The sequence below is a fragment of the Mustelus asterias genome (assembly GCF_964213995.1).
Source record: "Mustelus asterias chromosome 26 unlocalized genomic scaffold, sMusAst1.hap1.1 SUPER_26_unloc_29, whole genome shotgun sequence".
Classification (NCBI taxonomy): Eukaryota; Metazoa; Chordata; class Chondrichthyes; order Carcharhiniformes; family Triakidae; genus Mustelus; species Mustelus asterias.
Genome location: NW_027590097.1, coordinates 381,283 through 407,051, shown reverse-complemented (window position 1 = coordinate 407,051; position 25,769 = coordinate 381,283). Strand labels below are relative to the sequence as shown.

At 45.7% G+C, this 25,769-nt stretch overlaps 1 protein-coding gene across 1 annotated transcript; it reads right to left on the bottom strand.

The window, feature by feature from the left end:
- Positions 1-77: 77 nt before the first annotated feature.
- On the bottom strand, positions 78-25,705 carry LOC144482137 (SWI/SNF-related matrix-associated actin-dependent regulator of chromatin subfamily A member 5-like). Its single transcript, XM_078201359.1, has 7 exons — positions 25,552-25,705; positions 24,241-24,378; positions 8,343-8,456; positions 6,475-6,575; positions 5,584-5,763; positions 3,322-3,486; positions 78-257 (listed from the first exon to the last, which is right to left on the bottom strand). Exons 1-7 carry the CDS (start codon positions 25,703-25,705, stop codon positions 78-80), a joined length of 1,032 nt encoding a protein of 343 aa, XP_078057485.1.
- Between the last annotated feature and the right edge of the window lie 64 nt (positions 25,706-25,769).

The window sequence follows — 25,769 nt, the reverse complement described above, 5'->3', positions numbered from 1 at the left end:
AAATGAAAAAGACACAACTTTGCAGCATTCTCTCATGCCTTCCAAAAAGAAATAGGTTGAAACACTGTAATTGAACCTTAGACAAACGGTACAGTCACTGTCAAGCTGCTTTTCTCATTACTTACTGCAGACGAATTGAAGACATCCAGGAGGAGGAAGTTGAGCAGAGCCCAGAGTTCGTGCAGGTTGTTCTGAAGTGGTGAATCCGTGAGCAATAATCCATTTGTTGTTTTAAATTCTCTCACTATTTCAGAGAGCTGTAAATTTAGCAGATTTAAAAACATGACGGTACAAACTGGGTACAAGTTTGAATCATACTCCTGGCACAACTGTAGATTCAGACTGCATTTAAAAGTTCGCTGAACTTTTAGGTGTGTATTCGTGTCTGTCATTTCTCCAATGAATTCAGATATAGTGGCACCAAATGCTTTGCATTAGGAAGCAAAAAGCAAGTGTAGTAATAGTACATCAAGATTACAAACGGTTATCTATAACTTGCAAGACGGGAATATGGAAACTTCCAGAGCCGTCCACAATTGAATGGTATTTCTTTCAAATCGAATCAATGGTTGTGGAAGGAGCAGCTGGTGAAAAAGCAATGGTTGTGGAAGGGGCAGTTGGTTAAAAAGCAATGGTTGTGGAAGGCGCAGCTGGTTAAAAAGCAATGGTTGTGGAAGGGACAGCTGGTTAAAAAGCAATGGTTGTGGAAGGAGCAGCTGGTTAAAAAGCAATGGTTTTGGAAGGAGCAGCTGGTTAAAAAGCAATGGTTGTGGAAGGAGCAGCTGGTTAAAAAGCAATGGTTGTGGGAGGAGCAGCTGGTTAAAAAGCAATGGTTGTGGAAGGGGCAGTTGGTTAAAAAGCAATGGTTGTGGAAGGCGCAGCTGGTTAAAAAGCAATGGTTGTGGAAGGGACAGCTGGTTAAAAAGCAATGGTTGTGGAAGGAGCAGCTGGTTAAAAAGCAATGGTTGTGGAAGGAGCAGCTGGTTAAAAAGCAATGGTTGTGGAAGGAGCAGCTGGTTAAAAAGCAATGGTTGTGGAAGGAGCAGCTGGTTAAAAAGCAATGGTTGTGGCAGGAGCAGCTGGTTAAAAAGCAATGGTTGTGGAAGGAGCAGCTGGTTAAAAAGCAATGGTTGTGGAAGGACAGCTGGTTAAAAAGCAATGGTTGTGGAAGGAGCAGCTGGTTAAAATGCAATGGTTGTGGAAGGGACAGCTGGTTAAAAAGCAATGGTTGTGGAAGGGACAGCTGGTTAAAAAGCAATGGTTGTGGAAGGAGCAGCTGGTTAAAAAGCAATGGGTGTGGAAGGAGCAGCTGGTTAAAAAGCAATAGTTGTGGAAGGAGCAGCTGGTTAAAAAGCAATGGTTGTGGAAGGAGCAGCTGGTTAAAAAGCAATGGTTGTGGAAGGGGCAGCTGGTTAAAAAGCAATAGTTGTGGAAGGAGCAGCTGGTTAAAAAGCAATGGTTGTGGAAGGACAGCTGGTTAAAAAGCAATGGTTGTGGAAGGAGCAGCTGGTTCAAAAGCAATGGTTGTGGAAGGGACAGCTGGTTAAAAAGCAATGGTTGTGGAAGGGACAGCTGGTTAAAAAGCAATGGTTGTGGAAGGAGCAGCTGGTTAAAAAGCAATGGTTGTGGAAGGAGCAGTTGGTTAAAAAGCAATGGTTGTGGAAGGAGCAGCTGGTTAAAAAGCAATGGTTGTGGAAGGAGCAGCTGGTTAAAAAGCAATGGTTGTGGAAGGGACAGCTGGTTAAAAAGCAATGGTTGTGGAAGGAGCAGCTGGTTAAAAAGCAATGGTTGTGGAAGGAGCAGCTGGTTAAAAAGCAATGGTTGTGGAAGGAGCAGCTGGTTAAAAAGCAATGTTTGTGGAAGGGACAGCTGGTTAAAAAGCAATGGTTGTGGAAGGAGCAGCTGGTTAAAAAGCTTTTAAAACAAGAGCACACTACAGTCTGAATAAACAGATCTGATCTTTGATTTTCAATTCAAATATTTCCACTCCACTCTTCCACTGGTGTTAAAACCCAGAGATTAACTATCGAGCCTCAATAATTAATGGTGGAATAACTTTCCCAGAAGTTTCTGAACCCCTGGAGTAATTTGATTGAATATGGCACAGCGGTTCGCACTGCTGCCTCACAGCAACAGGGACCAGTGTTTGATTTCCGGCTTGCGTAACTGTGTGGAGTCCGCATGTTCTCCCCATGTCTGTGTGGGTTTCCTCCGGGTGCTCCGGTTTCCTCCCACAGTCCGAAAGACATGCTGGTTAGGGTGCATTGGCTGTGCTAAATTCTCCCTCAGTGCAACCCGAACAGGCGCCAGAGTTTGGCGACCAGGGGATTTTCACAGTAGCTTCATTACAGTGTTAATGTCAGCCGACTTGTGACACTGATAAACTTTAACTTAAAAAATGATTGTCTGCATTGGATTGTGAGATTAAAGCGCTCTTTTCCTCAAGATTCACATTCCATCTGTGACAATAAATAGCCCTTTTAATTTAGCTCTTAAAGCTTTGATGGAAGTGTGAAGGAACAGTGAAAGCAGCAAATAACAATTATATTAACCATGAGTACTCAAAATGTATCATTTTCCTTCATTTCAAAATCTCTACTCCTGGATTTCCCTCCAACCTTTTGTTCCAATCTTCCTGTCCTTCGTTATCTCATTCACCAGAGAACAGTCACTTCCATCCACACTGAATACTTTTTTAATGTTCTTTGCCACTCCGTCTTACCCCGTCTTTGCATTCCCCTCTCCAGGGGAACAGTGTGCAGCAAACTTCTGTGCCTCATTTTCTGTCTGGTCCCACACATAACTGCACCTTGCTCAAAAATAACCTCACTCCATGATATGTAACCGAGAATGTGACACATGGTTTACAAAGATTTAAAGTTTATTTATTAGTGGCACAAGTAGGCTTACATTAACACGGCAATGAAGTTACTCTGAAAATCCCCTAGTCGCCACACTTCGGTACACTGAGAATTTAGCACGGCCAAAGCACCAAACCAGCAATTTTTTTGGACTGTGGTAGGAAACCGGAACACCCGGAGGAAACCCACGCAAACACGGGGAGAACGTGTAAACTCCAAACAGACGATGACCCAAGCTGGGAATCGAACCTGGGTCGCTGGCGCTGTGAGGCAGCAGTGCGAACCACCGAGCTACCATGTCGCCCCCTGCTCATGCCCCCATGCTACAAATCAAGCCTGCGTTTCTCCCCAATTCACCTGAAGATGAGGCAGAAAATGTAGCATTCACTACAATGGTAGCCATTAACTCTGGTGGTAATGGACGGGATGGGGAAGAGAGCAGAGAAAATGAAGGGAAAACACACTTACCTAAGGGTTTCCCATTTTTGATCCTGTCGGCTTCATCTATAACCAGATATCGCCAATTAAATATTTTGAAAACAGATTTCTCCCTGATGAGCATTTCATACGACGTCACACAGACATCCCACTCTCCAGGAAGGAGGACATCTCTGATGAAAGCTGCCTGATGAAGTAAGAAGTGGGTTACATTTCAGTTTTCCAAACACCAGAAATTTATTTTTCTCGAAGACAATTGGGACGCAGCAGAAACAGATCTGATCACAGGCATTAATCAGACAAATTTAGCTGAATAAAACACTGACGTTGGGATTTTCCAGCCCCGCCAGCAGTGAGCAGCGTCAAGGGCAGAACAGGCAAAGGTGGAGAGTGGCCAAAGGGCAATTGGCTCTTGGCAACTCTCCAAACCATAGAATCCCTACAGTGCAGGAAGAGGCCATTCGGCCCATTGAGTCTGCACCGACCACAATCCCACCCAGGCCCTATTCTCCAAACCATAGAATCCCTCTGTCTGGAGCTCGCTCTGCCTGTCTCTCACCCCTCTCTCCCTTTCTTTCTATTTCATGGCCTTCTCGATCTTTCTCCAGCTCTCCCTCTCTGTAGTCCAGAAGATGAAATCTCCTATTACTGGAGCGGACTCAGTCCATCGGAATCTTGCGGCTTATAGATGCAGAATTTTAACTACAGGATCTTTGGGACTCTATTAGTTAGAATAGAATAGAATAGAATCCCTACAGTGCAGAAGGAGGCCATTCGGCCCATCGAGTCTGCACTGACCACAATCCCACCCAGGCCCTATTCCCGTAACTCCACATATTTATCCTGTTAACCGCCCCCCCCCCCTGACATTAGGGTTAATTTAGCATGATCCAATCAACCTAACCTGCGCTTCTTTGGACTGTGAGACTTTTGACGAAGGAGCAGCGCTCCGAAAGCGAAAGGCATTTGCTACCAAATAAACCTGTTGGACTTTAACCTGATGTTGTTAAAACTCTTGCTGTGAGGCAGCAGTGCTCACCACTGTGCCACCACCTCAAGATGTTCCAGTCCAGCACACGATATTCCCTGCCACTGATGGGGCTGGAAAATCCCGCCCAGAGTGTTGCAAAGCAAGGAGAGAGCAATAAATTACTATATAATTAACATATTTGCAAATTTACACTCAAACGTTGTCTGCGTGGCAAATCTCGGATTTTAGTTATGCAGAGCAAAGAAAAGCTGATCTCCAAAGCCAGTCTCAAGGAACCTTGAGGGCTGCCGTTAACACTGGCGACAGATCCATTCTCCACATGCATGTTGAAAACATGTTTTTGAGAGAGTCGACGAAAGTAAATTCAATACAGTGAAAGGCAGGATTAATATTAAAGATTGAACAATGGCCAAATACAAAATCTCAATTTGTTAAGTCTAAATTTATTAAAATTGTATCCCAGGTTTGATGAGTCCTTCATTTATTGTATTTTTATTACACAAAGTGCTTGTTCACACAACGGCAATGCTAGTGGTTATTTATTCAGCAATTTAAACCAGCTCATAGAGGTTCAGAGCATGGAAAAAGCCCCTTCAGCCCAACTTGTCCATGCTGCTCTTTTTAAACCCACTTAGCGAGTCCCAATTGCCCGCATTCGGCCCATATCCCTCCATACCCATCTAACTGTCCAAATGCTTTTTAAAAAACAAAATTGTACCCGCCTCTATTACTACCTCTGGCAGCTTGTTCCAGACACTCACCACCCTCAGTGAAAAAGTTGCCCCTCTGGACCCTTTCCTATCTCTTCCCTCTCAGCTTAAACCTATGCCCTCTAGTTTGACTCCCCTACCTTTGGGAGATATTCCAAAATGTGCCGTTATGTTTATGGGTCAGTGTTTAGTGGTAAAAAGAATCTTGCTCCCCCGTGAATGAACTGACTCTCTCGCGACTTGCCCAACAGATGCTGTCTGTCCTTTGGTACCTCACCCATGCAGCTTTTTCACACACAGGTTTTGACAGCAAGTGCTTGCGGATTACTGAATTCCTATTTGGTTAATGACAGATGTGGAGATAGCAACCAGCTTTAAGAATCCTGGCTGTTTTTTCTTGTTCCGATGCTGGGGCAGCAAGGGTAGTTGTACTTTCCCACTGGGGTCGGCCAACATGTGGCAGGAGATCCAACAAGCACTGCACGGATTACTTCCACAGCGTGCAATGCATTTTCAAATTAAACTCCATGCATCAGCTGTATTTTCCAACAGTATTTTAGGGAACATAAAACACAGTTCTTACCCTTTGATCCTTGTCACGTATTAAACAAATAGCTCGAAGAGTCGGTATCCATCTGTTGAACTCAAGCATCCAGTTGTGCAGTGTAGACTTGGGGACTAGAACCATGTGAGGTCCAGGAATGTTTCTATCATGTTTCATGTCCCCAAGAAGAGCAATAGTTTGCAAAGTCTTCCCGAGACCCTGTTAAACAAAGTAAAACAATTAATTCTCTTAGAATCAAAGGCTGTTTTTTCATCAGTTGAAGCATTTCTGAAATGTACTGGAAGAAACCATTCAGCCCATCAAGTTTGTTCTGCAATTTAATTCGATCATAGCTTATCTACATCGTAACTCAATTTATCTGCCTTGGTTCCATTTCCCTTCACACAAATCTAACAAAAACCTTCGTCTCAGTTTTGACATGTCCAGAATAACCATGTCTCAAGTTTTTTATAAAATAAAAGGCTAGGTTTTGGCAGGAAGGAGGAGAAAACAAACGTTCCAGGTTTCCGCTAATCTTTGAATGGTACACCCTCGAACATCCGGGAGAAGATACTTGTTCCCTATTTACAAACATAGAAGATAGGAGCAGGAGGAGGCCATTTGGCCCTTCGAGCCTGCTCCACCATTCATTACGATCATGGCGGATCATCCAACTCAATAGCCTCATCCTGTTTCCCCCCTCCCCCCCAATAACCTTTGATCCCATTCACCCCAAGTGCTTTACCGAGCCGCCTCTTGAATACATATAATGAATGCTTCACCCCGTTTTGAACCGGGAACCTTTCACGTTAGGCGAACGTGATAACCAGTACACTACAGAGACATTTATCTTCTTAAATCCTTTAAACTAAACATCTCACATGCCTACACCAAACAATTGTTATGTCTACAATCAATGTGTATTCATACCGTTTCATCTGCCAGGATACCATTAATGCCATTCTCAGATAAAGAAATCAGCCAATTCAGTCCACGGATCTGATAGTGGCGGAGTTTCCCTCCTTTTACATCTGTGGAAGAGACCCCAAATATTTAGAGCCTTCGACCGTTGCAAGAGTCTGCACAGAATACAGCTCAAGGGGAAATGAAATCAGTGCCATGACCAAAAGGAAAAGTATTACTGTTTCAGGAACCATTGAACTGAAAGCACCATGACAGCTTGAGACAACAAAAAGCAAGCAGCACAATCCATTTGGTATTAGGGTCTCAATGTTTGCATAAAGAATGTCAGCGTTCAGACGCAGGCTCCAAAACAAAGGTGGTGATTTTCACCACGACTACTACCATTCGAGAGCAACTAAATTGACCTGTAAAAGAAGGCCAAAGTTTATACAGAAACATAAACTGTTAAACAGAGCACCTAAACTTCACTAAGGCAAGTATGAGCAAGATTGGGAGGGCAGAGTGAAGGAATGATGGTGAGGAATCAGTTTACTGGGCTTTGACTGATTTGTAAGAAATCATTGCATGGACATTACTGGGATTTTGAATATGTTATGAGTATTTGGAGCATTGCGTGCAGTTCTGGTCATCACACTACCAGAAGGACGTGGAAGCTTTGGAGAGAGTGCAAAGAAGGTTCACCAGGATGTTGCCTGGTCTCAAGGGTGTTGGCTATGAGGAGAGGTTGAATAAACTAGGTTTGTTTTCATTGGAAAGACAGAGGCTGAGGACAGACCTGATAGAGGTGGACACAATGATGAGAGGCATCGGCAGGGTGGATAGTCAGAAGCTTTTTTCCAAGGGTGGAAGTGTTAATTACAAGGGGGCGCAGGTTCAAGGTGAGAGGTATAAAATTTAAGGGAGATGTGTGGGGGAAGTTTCTCACAGAGTGGTGGGTGCCTGGAATGCACTACCAGGGGAGGTGGGGGAAGCAGGCACATTGGCAACATTTAAGAGGCATCTCAACGGGTAAATGAATAGGGAGGGAATAGAGGGATACAGACCCAAATAAGGACAGAAGGGTTTTTCTTTATTTTAGTGAGGGCATCATGATTGGCACAGGCTGGGAGGGCTGGAGGGCCTGTCTTGTGCTGTACTTTTCTTTGTTCTTTGATTGGGGAAATGCCATTTGGGAGAACAGATCATTCAGCTCACCATTTCATAGGGTAAGGAACAGATTATCCATGATTCTCAACACCAAAAGGACAGCATGTTACATGTACGCAATCTGTATGATAATCCAATTATTCCTCATGAAAACAGATGTTCCTTTTCATGTGGCGCACACTAACATGTTAAAATGGCTGCTAGGACACCATCAAAAATAAGTTGCAGCAGTTTCTACTCAGTTCCTTGGGAGCATTGGTTGAGAGGGCAAAGCTGAACAAAACAAAGAACAAGGTGAAAGGCTGATATATGAAACACATGTCATACTGGCATGAGGGAGATCTTTCAGCTTTACCCTGCATTTTATTCATGCTGAATCTGACCTCAAAATACTCAATATCCACAATATCCAGTCAGAAAATATGATGTCAGATTACAAGTTAGGCTGGAGTGAGTCCGTGGTGTCTGTCAGCATTAGTAGATTGTTCCATTAAAAAGACCCCTTATGCCAATAAATACAGCCAATTAAACCAGGAGAACGGGAGGTGCTGTTTTTGGAGATTTAATTACAACAAGCTCAAATGTTCCCAAAGGTCTAATTTTGACAAAATTGAACACTGCACATCGATGAATGGTGACTGAAAATGTGAAAGCAATTGGGAAAAGGTAGTGAAAACTGAGCTACATTAACTCATGTGTGAAATAATGAATAAAATGGCTTTACACACATGATGTGGATTCTTCAAACCTTGTGCAGACATTGGTTGCCTTGCTGTTTTCTGACAGTAGCTCTTCATCCTCTTCCTGTTCCGTACGACGATGTCGATAGCTAAGAATTAAAACTGAATTGTTTTGTGCGAGGGGTTACTATTACTTTCCAAACCATTTTAAAAGAGCTGTTACTGCAGTCAATTTCAAATCCACAATCACTTCAGAATAAACAGCACCATACAAATTATTTTGGAGATTGTGCATCACTTTTGTGGTGAGGATTAGTACATAGAATCCTAAAGTGCAGAAAGAGGCCATTTGGCCCATGGAGTCTGCACCGGCCTCAATCCCACCCAGACCCTATCCCCATGATGCCATGCATTTACCCTCGCTAGTTCCCCTGACACTAAGGGGCAATTTAGCATGGCCAATTCACCTAACCCTAATCTTTGGACTGCGGGATGAAACCGGAGCACCCGGAGGAAACCCACGCAGACACGGGGAGAATGTGCAAACACTATACAGACAGTGACCCAAGCCGGGACTCGAACCTGGGTCCCTGGAATCCAGGGGAACTTGATTAATTGTTGGATTTCACAGTGATGTGTTACAGAGCAGAAATCCAGGGGAACTGGATTAATTGTTAGATTACACAGTGATATGTTACAGAGCAGTAATCCAGGGGAACTGGATTCATTGTTAGATTACACAGTGATATGTTACAGAGCAGGAATCCAGGGGAACTGGATTAATTGTTAGATTACACAGTGACATGTTACAGAGCAGGAATCCAGGGGAACTGGATTAATTGTTAGATTACACAGTGATATGTTACAGAGCAGGAATCCAGGGGAACTGGATTAATTGTTAGATTACACAGTGATATGTTACAGAGCAGGAATCCAGGGGAACTGGATTAATTGTTGGATTACACAGTGATATGTTACAGAGCAGGAATCCAGGGGAACTGGATTAATTGTTAAATTACACAGTGATATGTTACAGAGCAGGAATCCAGGGGAACTGGATTAATTGTTAGATTACACAGTGATATGTTACAGAGCAGGAATCCAGGGGAACTGGATTAATTGTTAGATTACACAGTGATATGTTACAGAGCAGGAATCCAGGGGAACTGGATTAGTTGTTAGATTACACAGTGATATGTTACAGAGCAGGAATCCAGGGGAACTGGATTAATTGTTAGATTACACAGTGATATGTTACAGAGCAGGAATCCAGGGGAACTGGATTAGTTGTTAGATTACACAGTGATATGTCACAGAGCAGGAATCCAGGGGAACTGGATTAGTTGTTAGATTACACAGTGATATGTTACAGAGCAGGAATCCAGGGGAACTGGATTAATTGTTGGATTTCACAGTGATGTGTTACAGAGCAGAAATCCAGGGGAACTGGATTAATTGTTAGATTACACAGTGATATGTTACAGAGCAGTAATCCAGGGGAACTGGATTAATTGTTCGATTACACAGTGATATGTTACAGAGCAGGAATCCAGGGGAACTGGATTAATTGTTCGATTACACAGTGATATGTCACAGAGCAGGAATCCAGGGGAACTGGAGTAATTGTTAGATTACACAGTGATATGTTACAGAGCAGGAATCCAGGGGAACTGGATTAATTGTTAGATTACACAGTGATATGTTACAGAGCAGGAATCCAGGGGAACTGGATTAGTTGTTAGATTACACAGTGATATGTTACAGAGCAGGAATCCAGGGGAACTGGATTAATTGTTAGATTACACAGTGATATGTTACAGAGCAGGAATCCAGGGGAACTGGATTAGTTGTTAGATTACACAGTGATATGTCACAGAGCAGGAATCCAGGGGAACTGGATTAGTTGTTAGATTACACAGTGATATGTTACAGAGCAGGAATCCAGGGGAACTGGATTAATTGTTGGATTTCACAGTGATGTGTTACAGAGCAGAAATCCAGGGGAACTGGATTAATTGTTAGATTACACAGTGATATGTTACAGAGCAGTAATCCAGGGGAACTGGATTAATTGTTCGATTACACAGTGATATGTTACAGAGCAGGAATCCAGGGGAACTGGATTAATTGTTCGATTACACAGTGATATGTCACAGAGCAGGAATCCAGGGGAACTGGAGTAATTGTTAGATTACACAGTGATATGTCACAGAGCAGATATGGATGTTACGTTTGCTGATGACACAACAATAGATTGGAAAATAAATGGTGATGAGGATGTAAGGGGACGATGGAGGGACATAAATAGTTCAGTGAATTGGCAAAGCTTCGCCAAATTGTGTTTAATGGGCGGATGTGAAAATGCACATTTTGGCCTGATGAATATAAAATACACTTAATAACTAAATGGTGCGAGATCACAACATTCTGAGGGACAGAGGGATTGGGCCGTCCTTGGGCATGAATCAAAAGGGGCTAATATACAGGTACAGCAATTAATTAGAAATGTCATAAAATGTTACCATTTATTATGAGGGAATGAATTATTAAATAGGAAGGGTCAGAAATTCCTCAGATATAGGAGCAGAATTCGGCCATTCGGCCCATCGAGTCCGCTCCGCCATTCGATCATGGCTGATATGCTCCTCATCCCCATTTTCCTGCCTTCTCCCCATAACCCTTCAACCCATCACCAATTAAAAATCTGTCTAACCCCTCCTGAAATTTACTCACTGTCCCAGCATCCTCCGCTCTTTGGGGCAGCGAATTCCACAGATTCACAACCCTTTGGGAGAAGTAGTTTCTCCTCAGCTCTGTTTTAAATTTGCTGCCCCTTCTCCTAAGACTATGACCACTCGTCCTAGAATGTCCCACAAGACGAAGCTTCCGCTGCACGTCTACTTTATCCACACCTTTTATCATCTTGTCAATTTGATCTCTCATTCTTCTAAATTCCAGTATGTTTCCAGTGTGCAAGGCATTGGAGAGACCACATCTGGAGTATTGTGTACAATACTTGATTCCTTATCTATAGAAAGATGGTAATGTGTTAGAAAACTGCCCCAGGCAACTGTGAATTCCTCCAACTGGTATTTAATGTAGACTTGAATTGATTTATTTTAAAACGGTTTATTTTAAACATATTGAGACCGGCCTGAAAGTGGTAGACTGGGGACTATCACACAAATGCTCTCAATCTGATGGTGTGGTGGTATTGTCACTGGACTGGGAGCCCAGAGTCCGAGGGTAATGCACTGGGCAGCCAGCTTCCAATCACACCACAGCAAATAGTGAAATCTCAATTCAATAAAAATCTGTCATTAAAGGCCTGGTGATGACCATGAAACCATTGCCGTTAAAACCCATTTGGTTCACCGATGCCCTTCAGAGAAGGAATTTATCCGACTCCAGAATAAGACCAGAGGATGCTGGAAAATCTCAGCAGGTCTGGTAGTCCCTGTCAGTCTTTCATGTGAATCCAGGTCCACACGATGTGGTTGACTCTGGAATGGCCCAGCAAGCAAGCTGCTCAGTTCAAGGGCAGTTCGGGATAGACCACAAGCAAGGAACTGGGAACAATCTGCACAAAATATTGGCCAGTTATTTTCAGTCTGGAAATGTAAACCTGCCGTTTCGCTCTCAGTCAGGAACAGATCTCAGTTTTACATCAATCTCTGATTTAACAGCACATTGGAGAGCTGGTGCAGACACGATGGGCCAAATGGCCTCCTCCTGCACGAACACTATTCTGTGAAATCTTAGAAAACAGGGAAATGCTGGAATTAAACTCAGCAGGTTCGGCAGCATCTGTGCAGAGAGAGAGAGAGAAACAGAGTTAACATTTCAGGTCTGTGACCTTTCCTGTGAACTGGGGAAAGTTAAAAATGTAACAGGTTTGGAGAAAGGGGCGGGTGGGACAGGGACGAAAGGAAGGTCTGTGAGACGGTGGAAGACAGGAGAGGTTGAATAAGAGAAAAGTGAACCCCCCCCCCCCCGCAGAGCCAAACTCCCTCAGAGGCTCCCACACTGCATTCCAACAAACTGAACTGGATTGGACTGAATGGGAAGTCATGGGAATGTAACCCTCACTGAACTTCATGGATCAAGTACATTTCTGGATGGAAATTAGCTGCATCGACTCCAGCCTGGTTGTTGGTGTGAAACAGGAGCTGATGTCTATCTGTGTGTGTGTGTGTGTGTGTGTGAGTCCCTGCCTGCAGCTCCCAGAGAGTTTAAAATCCTGCATCTGTCTCTCTGCAGAGCTGCTGGTTAAATACACATTTACAGCATTTATCAGACAGAAACTTCACTCTCATTCTCTCCCTCCCCTCCCCCAGCCAGTGCTTCTGTTAAAAAAAGGCTAAACGCTTTATTTTGCAGCTCTGATCAGTGGGGAATCATTAACCATGAAGCACAGGGCACACACACACACACACAGACCCGGACACACAGCATTGTAAATCAGAAGTGGGAGTTGGAAACGCAGCAACAAAGAACTTTGCAAGATCTTGTTTCAGTTCACGCAACTTAAGGAAAAGTGAACTTTGCAAGAATCGGCAAAGGGTGCAAACCTGTAGCGGATGGAGTCCTGGATGAACAAGTTGTACAATCCACATTCAGACCTGGCCTCTCTCTCTCTCTCTCTCCCTGGCAGTGCAGGGCTGCTGGTTCATTTAAATCCATCTTCTCTCAGCTACCAGTGCTGGTGATGTGAAGCTGGGATGGGGGGGGGGAAGGGAGAGCCTTGGGATGAACCATTTGCCTGGTGCTCACTAACCCCTACACACACAAACACCCCCCCCCACACACACTCAGAGACAGGTTGGTGTGGGACTGGCCCATACCTGGAGTAGGTGGGTTCAGGTGAGGTGGAGGCGCTGTGGTTAGATGGGGGGGTGATTGGGGAGGTGTGGACAGTTTGAGTGACTCAGTGAGGTTATAAAAAGGCTGAGGCTCCTTTGTCCAGTCTCTCTCTCCACGTGGGTTGGTAAGTATCAGGTAAGCTGTGTCTTTGTGAGTGAGTGAGTCAGTGTGTGCTTGCATGGAGTTCCAGCTCTGATATTTTAACTCCCCCCCCCCTTTCCCAGCACAAAGCCCCTGTTCCTGGATCTCTCTCCCCGCCATGGGAGAGGGGATGGAAGGAGTTGGAGAGATCACCGAGTGAAAACATGTGCGATGGTGAGTATGAACCTCTTCACTTTCTGTCTGCACCTTTCCCGCCTCAGCCCTGCTTTTCTCTCTGTTTGCAGCCTCCTCTCAATCTCCCTCTCCATCTTTCTCTCTCTCAACATTTCTCTCTCTCAATCTCTCTCCCTCTCAATCTCTCTTCCTCTCAATCTCTCTCTCTCTCAATCTCTCTCTCTCTCAATCTCTCTCCCTCTCAATCTCTCTCCCTCTCAATCTCTCTCCCTCTCAATCTCTCTCCCTCTCAATCTCAGTCCCTCTCAATCTCTCTCCCTCTCAATCTCTCTCCCTCTCAATCTCTCTCCCTCTCAATCACTCTCCCTCTCAATCTCTCTCCCTCTCAATCTCTCTCCCTCTCAATCTCTCTGCCTCTCAATCTCTCTCCCTCTCAATCTCTCTCCCCGACATCCCCCCCCGACATTCCCCCCCCCGACATTCCCCCCCCGACATTCCCCCCCCCGACATTGCCCCCCCCCGACATTGCCCCCCCCGACATTGCCCCCCCCCGACATTCCCCCCCCCGACTTTGCCCCCTCTGACTGCCCCCCCGACTTTGTCCGAACCCTAACCCTCCAAATGACTTGCCCCCCCCAACATTGCCCCCCCCCGACATTCCCCCCCGAATTGCCCAGCTCCCCCTGACTTTGCCCCCCCCGAGTTTGCCCCCACCCGAGTTTGCCCCCACCCCGAGTTTGCCCCCCCTGCTACCCCTCTCCATCTGTTCCCCCAACGCCTTTCCCCGCGCCACCAACAGACCCAAAACCCGCTGCTGAGTCCCCCCCTCCCCTTACTGCCAATGCCCTATAGATACCCCTCTCAGCTCAATCCCCCCCGAACCCCTCTCCTGAATCCACTCCCAATCCTTTTAAACCCCCCGCCCTCAGTCTCTCACCCCCAATATCCCCTCTCCCCCCCCGCCTCCAGCTTCCCACCCCACCGCCTCCAGCTTCCCCCCCCGCCTCCAGCTTCCCGCCCCCCGCCTCCAGCTTCCCCGCCCCCGCCTCTGCCCCTCCCCCGATCCCCTCTGCCCCTCCCCCCGATCCTCTCTGCCCCTCCCCCCGATCCTCTCTGCCCCTCCCCCCGATCCTCTCTGCCCCTCCCCCCGATCCTCTCTGCCCCTCCCCCCCGATCCTCTCTGCCCCTCCCCCCGATCCTCTCTGCCCCTCCCCCCTATCATCTCTGCCCTCCCCCCGATCCTCTCTGCCCCTCCCCCCGATCCTCTCTGCCCTCCCCCCGATCCTCTCTGCCCCTCCCCCCGATCCTCTCTGCCCCTCCCCCCGATCCTCTCTGCCCCTCCCCCCCGATCCTCTCTGCCCCTTCCCCCCGATCCTCTCTGCCCCTCCCCCCGATCCTCTCTGCCCTTCCCCCCGATCCTCTCTGCCCCTCCCCCCGATCCTCTCTGCCCCTCCCCCCGATCCTCTCTGCCCCTCCCCCCGATCCTCTGTGCCGCGCGCGCGCATCCTCTGTGGCGCGCGCGCATCCTCTGTGGCGCGCGCGCGCGCATCCTCTGTGGCGCGCGCGCATCCTCTGTGGCGCGCGCGCGCATCCTCTGTGGGAAATGTGGGAAAAGCTAACACACCGTAAGCCTTCTTAACTACCCTATCAACCTGGGTGCCAACTTTCAGGGATCTATGCACATGGACACCCAGATCTCTCTGTTCATCCACACTGTCAAGTATATTACCGTTAGCCCAGTACTCTGTATTCCTGTTCCTCCTTCCAAAGTGAATGACTTCACACTTTTCCGCATTAAACTCCATTTGCCACCTCTCAGCCAAGCTCTGCAGCTTATCTATGTCCCTCTGTCACCAGCCACTTCCCTCCGCACTGTTTTCAACTCCACCGACTCTGGTGTCATCCGCAAATTTAATAATCCATCCTTCTACGCCCTCATCCAGGTCATTTATATAAATGATAAACAGCAGTGGCCACAAAACAGATCCTTGCGGTACACCACTAGGAACTGAACTCCAGGATGAACATTTCCCATCAACCACCACTCTCTGTTTTCTTGCAGCAAGGCAATTCCTGATCCAAACCAGTAAATCAGCCTCAATCCCATGTGTCCGTATTTTCTGCAATAGGTTACCATGGGGAACCTTATCAAACACTTGCTGAAATCCATATACACCACATCAAACGCTTTACCCTCATCCACCTCTTTGGTCACCTTCTCAAAGAACTCAATAAGGTTTGTGAGGGACGACCTACCCTTCACAAAACCGTGCTGACTATTCCTAATCAAATTATTCCTTTCTAGATTATTATAAATACTCTCTCTTATAATCCTTTCCAAAACTTTGCCCACAACTGAAGTAAGGCTCACGAGTCTATAATTACCAGGGTTGTATCTACTCCCCTTCTTGAACAAGGGGACAACATTTGCTATCCTCCAGTCTTCTGGCACTGTTCCTGTAGACAATGACGACACAAAGATCAAAGCTAAAGGCTCTGCAATCTTCTCTCTCGCCTCCCAGAGAATCCGAGGATAAATCGCATCTGGCCCAGGGGACTTATCTATTTTTACCCTTTCCAGAATTGCTAACACCTCCTCCTTATGAACCTCAATCCCGTCCAGTCCAACAGCCTGCATCTCAGTACTCTGCTCGACAACACTGTCCCTCTCCTGTGTGAATACCGACGAAAAATATTCAGTTAGTGCCTCTCCTATCTTTTCAGATTCCACGCACAAATTCCCACTACTGTCCTTGACTGGCCCTAATCTTACCCTAGTCATTCTTTTACTCCTGACATACCTAGAGAAAGCTTTTGGGTTTTCCTTGATCCTATCTGCCAAAGACTTCTCATGTCCCCTCCTGGCTCTTCTTAACTCGCTCTTTAGGTCAAAGATGCGGGTTCAACATTAGAAACATTGCGAAATGTCAACGCCCAGATACTGACTGTTTTTCACCCATTCAGATGAATGAAGGACATTAAGGTCCCTGTGTTTAAAGTTAATGCCAAGCTTCACTGGTGAAAGAATTTTGAAGTGAGAATTATATCCGTACATTCTTGTTCAAAGCGGGGACGCTGCTCACTGCACCACAGGTCACTCATGCAGTCAATAGTAGTTCGTTATCTGCTTATTCTAAAGACTGCGGAGTGAGTGACAAGGCCATCAAAGACACCTGCATATTGTATCAATGCCTTATACAGAACCATGAATGAGATGTGAGGTTTACAATCAATGGATACTCTGTGATACTCAATGGCCTATTCCTGCTTCTAGTTTCTTTGTTTCTATGTTGTCACTAATATATTCCACACCTTCCATCCAGCCAATTGACACAACCAGTCACACACGGATTCTGTCTTCCTGTGGTATGATCCACTTTAACATGCTTCTTGCGGCCTGGAGCGATGGATCCTGATTGTTCGAAGTCAAATTTCTTTCCATGATATACCTGACCATAGAAATCATAGAAATCATAGAAACCCTACAGTGCAGAAGGAGGCCATTCGGCCCATCGAGTCTGCACCGACTACAATCCCACCCAGGCCCTACCCCCACATATTTACCCACTAATCTACACATCCCAGGACTCAAAGGGGCAATTTTTAACCTGGCCAATCAACCTAACCCTCACATCTTTGGACTGTGGGAGGAAACCGGAGCACCCGGAGGAAACCCACGCAGACACGAGGAGAATGTGCAAACTCCACACAGACAGTGACCCGAGCTGGGAATCGAACCCGGGACCATGGAGCTGTGAAGAAGCAGTGCTAACCAGTTTGCTGCCGTGCCGCCCCAAAAATCATTCCAACTCTTACTTCCTCCCCCTGGTGTATCCTGGACAGATATAATGTTGTTACTCAAAACGGTGGGGCCGGCTCCGAATGTATTATCTTTGGACAACAGGTCCTGAAGTGCGAATTCTATCCGTAGATTCCGGCTCAAAGGTGAGGACGCTGGCCACTGCATCACAGGTTCCTCATGCAGCCTATAGTAGTTCGCTATCGACTAATTCTACAGACTGGCGTGTGAGTGACAAGGCTATCATATAATAATCGAAATGCGCAGCCAATTCCGTGTCAAACTGTTTGCGTGCAGATACCACTGCTCTCATCCGGACACGTGGAGAGTATTCCTTCCGGTTCTTGAATTGTGTCTAATAGATTGTGGAACTGAGGTGGCATTCGTGAGGCAAGTTAGCAACATGGAATACGCGAACTCGCACCTGACATTGCTGCATGTGCTGCTTGATTTTCAGAAGTCTGATTAGAAATTAACACCGTCTAATAATGAACAAATATATCCACTCCTGTGGAAAAACAACACGGGAGAATAGGGAGAAAATTGCAGCTGCCCGCAGAGGCCTTTGTATCATCGACAGCACCACGTGAGCTGCATGAAAATTGGCGGCGGGAATATGTTGTGCCTTTGTTTGAGAAGGTCTCCAGGGAAAAGCCTGGGAACTACAGGCTGGTGAGCCGAAAGACGGGACTGCTTAAGTTTCAAGAAATTATTCAGAGAGACAGGATCGACAGGTATTTAGAGAGGAAATGAATGATTCGGAACAATCAGCATGGATTTCTGAGTGGAAATTCATGTCTCGCCAAGCTGATTGAATTTTTTGAAAGGGTTAGCAAGAAGGGAGATGAGGGCAGTGCAGACCACGTTCTCAATATACACTTTAGTGAGGCTTTTGCCAAGGCACCATAATGCATTTTGCTGCATGAGGTTAAATCGCACGCGATCTAGGGTGAGGGAGCCAATTGGATGCAAAGTTGGTTTGATGACAGAAGACAGAGAGCGATTAAACAGGGCTGTTTTTCTACTGGAGGCCTGTGACCAGTGCTGTGCGTCAGGGATCATTGCTGTGTCCGCTGTTATTTGTCATTTATATTATTGATTGGATGAAAATTTAGGAGGCGTGGTTCGTAAGTTTGCAGATGACACCAAGATTGGTGGCAGAGTGGACAGTGAAGACGGTTATCTCGGATTGAAACAGGATCTTGGTCAATTGGACCAATGGGCCGATGAATGGCAGTTGGATTTTAATTCAGATAAATGTGAAGTGATAATTTTGGTGTCTTGAACCCAGGGCAGGACTTACTCAGTTAAAGTTAGGCGTAGGGGAGAGTTATAGAACAAAGAGATCGAGGAGTGCAGGTTCATAGTTCTTTGAAAGTGGAGACACTGCTGGACAGGATGGTGAAGAGAGCATTCGGCATGCTTTGTTTCATCGGTCAGAACATTCAATACAGGAGTTGGGACGTCTTATTGAAATTGTACAAGGTATTGGTGAGCCCACATTTCGAATACAGTGTACAGTTGTGGTCAACTTATTATGGAAATAATGATATTCAACGAGAGAGAGTGCAGAAAAGATTTTCTACGATGCTACCGGGGCTTGAGGTTTTGAGATTAATGGGGAAGCTGGATAGACTGGGATTTTTTTCCGTGGAGCAGGAGGCTGAGGGCTGATCTAATACAGATATATAAAATAATGGACGGCATAGATAAGAAAGATAGTCAACATCTTCTCCCAAAGATAGGATAGTCTAAAACTAGAGGGCATAGGTTTCAGGTGAGAGTGGAGAGATAGAAAAGAATCTAGAGGGTCAATTCTTTCACACAGAGGATGGTCAGTTTCTGAAACGAGCTGCCTAATGCAGTAGTAGAGGCAGGTACAATTTTATATTTTAAAAGTCATTTAGACAAGTGCATGGGCAGGATTGATGCGAAGGCATATGGGCCAAATGCTGGCAATTGGGACGAGCTTAATCGTGACAACTGGGCAGCATAGACCAGTTGGGGTGGAAGGGCCTGTTTCCATGATGTAAACCTCTATAACTCTATGACTCTATACTGAATATGAAGCTGAATGAAATTAAAAAGTAAAGAAATACACAAGGAATGCTCAGCATGCCAGGGCGCATCTGTTGGTAGGGGCGGGGGTAGATTTGTTGCTTCAAGCTCATGTCCATTCCTGATATGGTTCAGCAATCATTTGGGATTTGTTTTCTTCTCCATTGGTTGTCCGATGCTGCAGCTCCTCCTCCTGTTGTGCACGTGTACAGTTGTATGCTGTCGCTCCACCAGGCTTGCACAACATTTTCACATAGGCCTGGTGCTGCTCCTGGCAGCATAGCAGAACATCTTCTCATTGAGCGAGTCATTGATCATTTGCTTGACGATAATGGTAGAATACTGGACCTTGAAGATGGAGTGGAATCTATAATTTCTGTTGGCCCAGAGAGCCACATGGAATACTCATTTGCTCTTTTCTGGCTCTAGGAATTTCAATTGGTTACATTGATTGCATTGCTGATGATGGCTTTGTTGTTCTATATTTACTTCATTACTTGAATTCATGTAGCACTGTTTCGGGGCATGAACTCGATTCTCCACAGCATGTGAACATAGTAAATAGAAGGAGTCGGTAATTCCTCTCTTAGCACCTGCTCCGTCATTCCTTTTGATTATGGCTGATCACGAAATTCAAAATCCTGATCCCAACATCCCCCCATATCCCATTATCAAATGAGCCCCAAGAGCGATGCCTAACTTATTCTCGAAATCACACAACGTTTTGACCTCAACTACTTTCTGTGGGAGGGAATTGCACAGATTCTCCACTCTATGGCTGAAAACATTTCTCCTCAGCTCAGTTCAAAAAGGTTTACCCCTTATCCTCAAACCATGACCCCAATTAATGAATCTCCCATTTTCGGGAACATTCTTTATGAATCTACCCTGTTTATTCATGATAGAACTTTCTGAGGTTCCATGAAGTCCCGCCTCTTCTAAATCCTAATCAACTTAGTCACCCCTCATATGACGTTATTCTAGATGACCAATGTAGAAAATAACCACTATATTTGCATGCTCAGGAATGAACTTCAGAGGCGGGAGGCAGAGACATTGGCTCCAACTATTATTTTACAAACATGAGGTAACAATTATTTGGTATAAGTTCCCGTTTATTTATGCTTTATTCCTCTCATTATAACGTTCATTCGAAGTTTTCTAAAGAAAGAAACCTTTCCTATGCTTTCTCTCTCTTTCTTCGCACAAGTTTTACCAACTGATAAAACAAAAATAATTCAAATGTCAAATCAGTTGGAAATATCTCCCCTGTCCAAAAACGTTTTGACGTGGAGATGCCGGCATTGGACTGGAGTAAACACAGTAAGGAGTCTAACAACACCAGGTTAAAGTACAACAGGTTTATTTGGTAGCAAACGCCACTAGCTTTCGGAGCGCTGCTCCTTCATCGGGTGAGTGGGAGATCTGCTCATAAGCAGCAAACAGGGCATATAAAGTTGTGGGGGTTACAGATAGTGTGGCATGAACCCAAGATCCCGGTTGAGGCCGTCCTCATGTGTGCGGAACCTGGCTATCAGTCTCTGCTCAGCGGAGGAGATGTTCAGAGTACCCTTCATCGTCCAGTACTTCCCCGGAGCGGAGAAGCTACGACATCTCCACCGGAGCCTTCAACATGTCATTGATGAGGACGAACATCACGCCAAGGCCATTCCCACACCCCCACTTCTTGCCTTCAAACAACCGCACAACTTCAAACAGACCATTGTCCGCAGCAAATTACCCAGCCTTCAGGAGAACAGTGACCACGACACCACACAACCCTGCCACAGCATCCACTGCAAGATGTGCCGGATCATCGACACAGATGCCATCATCTCACGAGAGAACAACATCCACCAGGTACATGGTACATACTCTTGCAACTCGGCCAATGTTGTTTACCTGATACACTGCAGGAAAGGATGTCCCGAGGCATGGTACATTGAAGAAACCATGCAGACGCTACGACAATGGATGAATGAACATCGCTCGACAATCACCAGGCAAGACTGTTGTCTTCCTATTGGGGAGCACTTCAGTGGTCACGGCATTCGGCCTCTCATATTCGGGTAAGCGTTCTCCAAGGCGGCCTTCACGACACATGACAGCGCAGAGTCGCTGAGCAGAGACTGATAACCAGGTTCCGCACACATGAGGACGGCCTCAACCGGGATCTTGGGTTCATGTCACACTATCCGTAACCCCCACAACTTGCCTGGACTTGCAAAATCTGACTGGCTGCCCTGTCTGGAGACAATACACATCTCTTTAACCTGTGCTTAATGCTCCCCCCACTCACTTTGTCTGTACCTTTAAGACTTGATTAGCTGTAAAGACTCGCATTCCAAACATTATTCATTGTTCTGTAAATTGAGTTTGTGTCTTTATATGCCCTGTTTGCTGCTTGTGAGCAGCGCTCCGAAAGCTAGTGGCGTTTGCTACCAAACAGACCTGTTGGACTTTAACCTCGTGTTGTTGGACTCCTTGCTGCACAAACGTTTTGTCATGGTCAACTGTCTGCCAGGCTCGCTCTTTCATCCTGACAAACGAACCTTGGATATTTCTTGATGTTAATCTGATGTATGGTACTGTCAGTTGTCCCAGGGTTAGCAGATGAATAATCGTCAGTGTTGGATCAGTAATTGATAGTAATAGCGTCTTTTGTGGCTATGTTACGACCAGCGAATGAAAAATGCAGTCCCCCTAACATTATGAGAGGAGCAGGAAGATGTGGTCGATGGTGAGTGCAAAAAGGAGGATGTTGACATTTCAGGACATGGCGAGATAGAAATGTAGAAGGCATTTGAGTTTAAGATTTTGAAAAAACATTAAGGTAATCAAGTCCCCAGGAGCAGATGGGGGCTAACCACGTATACTGAGAGAGGGGAGGGAAGAAATTGCTCAGGACTTTGCCAAAATCTTTGCATCGTATTTAGCCATGGATGAGGTGCCAGAGGATTGGAGAACAACTAACATAAAACAGAGAACATAGAAAAGCTCCAGCACAAACAAGTCCTTCAGCCCACAAGTTGTGCCGAACATATCCCTACCGACTCAGCTTACCTATAACCCTCTATCTTACTAACTTCCATAAACTTATCCAAAAGTCTCTTAAAAGACCTTATCGAATCTCAATCCACCACCACTACCGGCAGCCGATTTCACGCACCCACCACTCTCTGAGTGAAAAACCTACGCCAAAATCTCCTCTGTACCTACTCCCCAGCACCGGAAACCTGTGTCCTCTTGTGGCAACCATTTCAGTCCTGGGTAAACGCCTCTGAGAATCCACTCTATCAATACCTCTCAACATCTTATACACCTCTATCAGGTCACCTCTCATCCTTCGTCTCTCCAAGGAGGAAAGACCTAGCTTTCTCAACCTATCCTCATAAGGCATGTCACCTAATCCAGGCAACATCCTTGTAAATCTCCTCTGCACCCTTTCTATGGTTCCACATCCTTTCTGTAATGAGGCAACCAGAACTGGGCACAATACTCCAGGTGGGGACTGACCAGGGTCCTGTACAGCTGCAGCATTATCTCCCGATTTCTAAACTCAATTCCTCTGCTGATGAAGGCCAGTATTCCATATGCCTTCTTAACCACAGCCTCTACCTGCGACGCGGCTTTGAGTGTCCTATGAACCCGGACCCCAAGATCCTTCTGATCTTCCACACTGCCACGCGTCTTACCCTTAATATTATTTTCTTCCATCCTATTCGACCTGCTAAAGTCCAGCAAGGAAATCATTTTGCTGACCAGGTGAAACCGGATTGGGAGTGGACAAAGCCTGTAGGGTTAGCAGCAATAGCAGTTGAGGACAGTCCAGATATTGATGTTAAACACGTGCAGGAACAAGCAGATGAAGAGGAAAAGGAGAATGGAAAAAAAGATAGAGAATGGAAAGGTGATAATGGCTTATGGAGGAGAGAAGGGACAATAATAGTTCCTGAAATAATACAGCATTAGCTGCTGAAGACTTATCACGGAATAGTACACATGAGCAGGGACAGAATGCTTGATTTCTTGAAGAAATGGGAACATTGTCAGAGGGTCTGAAGTGCACCCTAGTGGTACCAGGACGTCCCTGCAAGATTAAAATGGGAAGTCAACTCAGACCCAAAGGACCCTGGGAGAATTTACGAATGAATGTGCCAGGGCCATTCCCACGGGTACAGGGAAAGCGTACTGTTTAGAAATTGTAGACTAGTTTACTCGATGGGTTGAAGCATTTTCATGTAATGATACCAGAGCTACAACAGTAGCTGTGATATTAGCAAGTGAGAGAATACCCAGGTGGAGAATGCCTCTTCAGCTGGATTCTAATCATGGAACTCATTTCACGGTATGTGTAGGGGCCGGGGGTGGGTGTGGGGGGGGGGGGGGGGGTGGTGGTGGTGGGTGGGGGGGGGGGGTGCGTTGATAGAGCTCTGCCGTATGTTGGGAATAAAACAGAGGTTTCACATGCCATAGCACCCTTAGAGTTGAGGGATGGTCGAGAGGATGAATTGAATATGGAATGATCTAATAGACATTCTACATTTACTCATGAGGAAGTTGATCGCGCAACAGCAGCACCGAGATTGGACTAAATTGGTGGGACAGAGTACTCCTAAATTGCCTTCACCAGGAGATAAGGTAATGGTGAAGCTCATGACAGGCAAAAAGGGGCTAGGAGATCGCTTGGAAGGGCCTATTGATGTGTTGGTTACAGGGCAGACATGTGCCCTAATTGGTGAGAAGTGCGACCCGCGCTGGAAACACTGGACTCAGTGAACGCCGTTGGTAAACCCCAAAATTCCAAACCTGACCCAGCGACTGAATGGTTTAATATAATAGTATAAGTGGCGAAAATCTGATTAGATCAAATTTATTCTGATTGTTAAATTTAAGTTCGCGAGGCCATCTGAATTCTATTACAGATTATGTGCACAGAAGGTCTCTGACCTGCCACAGCTACAATCAAGGCACAGTTCCAATTAAGTTCGACCGGACATCCCCCAATGCGGAAGCAAGTCAAGTCGTGAGCGCATGCAATTGTGGCGCAGTGATTGTGCAAGTTTTGTAAACAAGCTGTATTATTACCTGAAATTGATCAACAATTGTGTTTGATTGTAAGACAGAAGTTGTAGAGATTGTTGTAATGAATGCTTGTGATTATGTCTTGTTAGTATTGAACGTACAGATTTGGACTCAGGTGGGACCAGCAACTGAGCACCTTCAGCATTCCCCTCGGGTGGTACTTGTTAATACTTACGAATATATGGGACAAACATATGCTAGATTGACCAGTCAGGCGAAGTGTTGTGTATGTTCGCACATCCCCATACATGCAGGAGGGGGAATACCATTGCAGCCAATGCCCTTAACATGGTCTGAATTAGTAAAGGTGGATCAAACAGCCCGGAATTCCATGCATCCTGGACATCCAATATCAGGATTCATCAGTACATGGGTAAGTGAAGAATTTCATAGCAGTGAGCCTTGCGCAGCGAAATTAAGTCATAGGGAAACCAGCTCCTAGTTTAGTTTTAAAACAGCCAACACCAAAACCAAAAGGGATATATTGTGTTTGAAACATGGAAGGCCAAGGGGAAAACGTAGGCATAAGTGAATGTGACCACATGATATATCGAACCATCTGGCTATGCCTGAATCCACCTCGTAATGATCAGTCTTGCAATATTTCTTATTGCTGCAGAGGAGGCAATACTTATCCAACTCTCAGTGGAAAGTAATGGATTTGTGGAGAGAGGGCATTTCCTTGGCTCCCTGTCGGATGGAAGGAGTTGTGTTACCTTGGATATGCATTCCCATGCATATATCACATTCCTAAATTCCTTCCCCTGCCAAGACATCGACGAGGTTTTCCAGCAACACAACGGTACTTTGGCATATTGTTTTCCCAATATGGAGTAGCTCAAGCGATCTGTGAAATTCTGGTTCTCCACTCCATTTTGGAACAAGTCGCCAGTGATGCAGCAACTGCCATTGCTAAGGTTAATGACGAGATGGTAACCATGCAAACTGTGTTACTTCAACACAGATTGGCATTAGATCATGTCTTGGCGGCAAGGGGCAGGACTTGTGCAGTGATTGGATCAGAATGTTGCACGTACGTACCAGATAGTTCAGAAAACATATCTAATCCGGTTAATCATTTCAGGAAAGAGGTGGAAATACTCAAATACCTTGTACCATTAACCTTAGGTGCTTGGCTCTCACGCTGGCCGGGCTACTTGGACACATCAATCCTACAAGCGACTGCAATATTTTTCATGGTGTTCTTGGAATTGATGGTGCTTGTCAATGTAATTAAGTGTGCTTGTGCAAGGTTGTCGAAGTCCACAGAAGGGATGGTGCCAGTGATGACAGTTAAGTTGAGCAAGCAAGATAAGAAGGGACCAGTCATACTTCAGGACACAGGAACAAGGATTGGGACACTTTTATTTGAGTGGCCTTATCTTGGGCTATAG

What these genes read in the sequence shown, in the direction of transcription:
- LOC144482137 (XM_078201359.1), bottom strand. Translation starts at nt 25,705, where the DNA reads ATGACTGGTCCCTTCTTATCTTGCTTGCTCAACTTAACTGTCATCACT. An exon ending in CTTGATTGTAGCTGTGGCAG is followed by an intron (nt 8,457 to 24,240) that starts GTCAGAGACCTT and finishes AAAACAATTCAG; the next exon opens with TTTTAATTCTTAGCTATCGA. An exon ending in TACGTGACAAGGATCAAAGG is followed by an intron (nt 3,487 to 5,583) that starts GTAAGAACTGTG and finishes TTACTTCATCAG; the next exon opens with GCAGCTTTCATCAGAGATGT.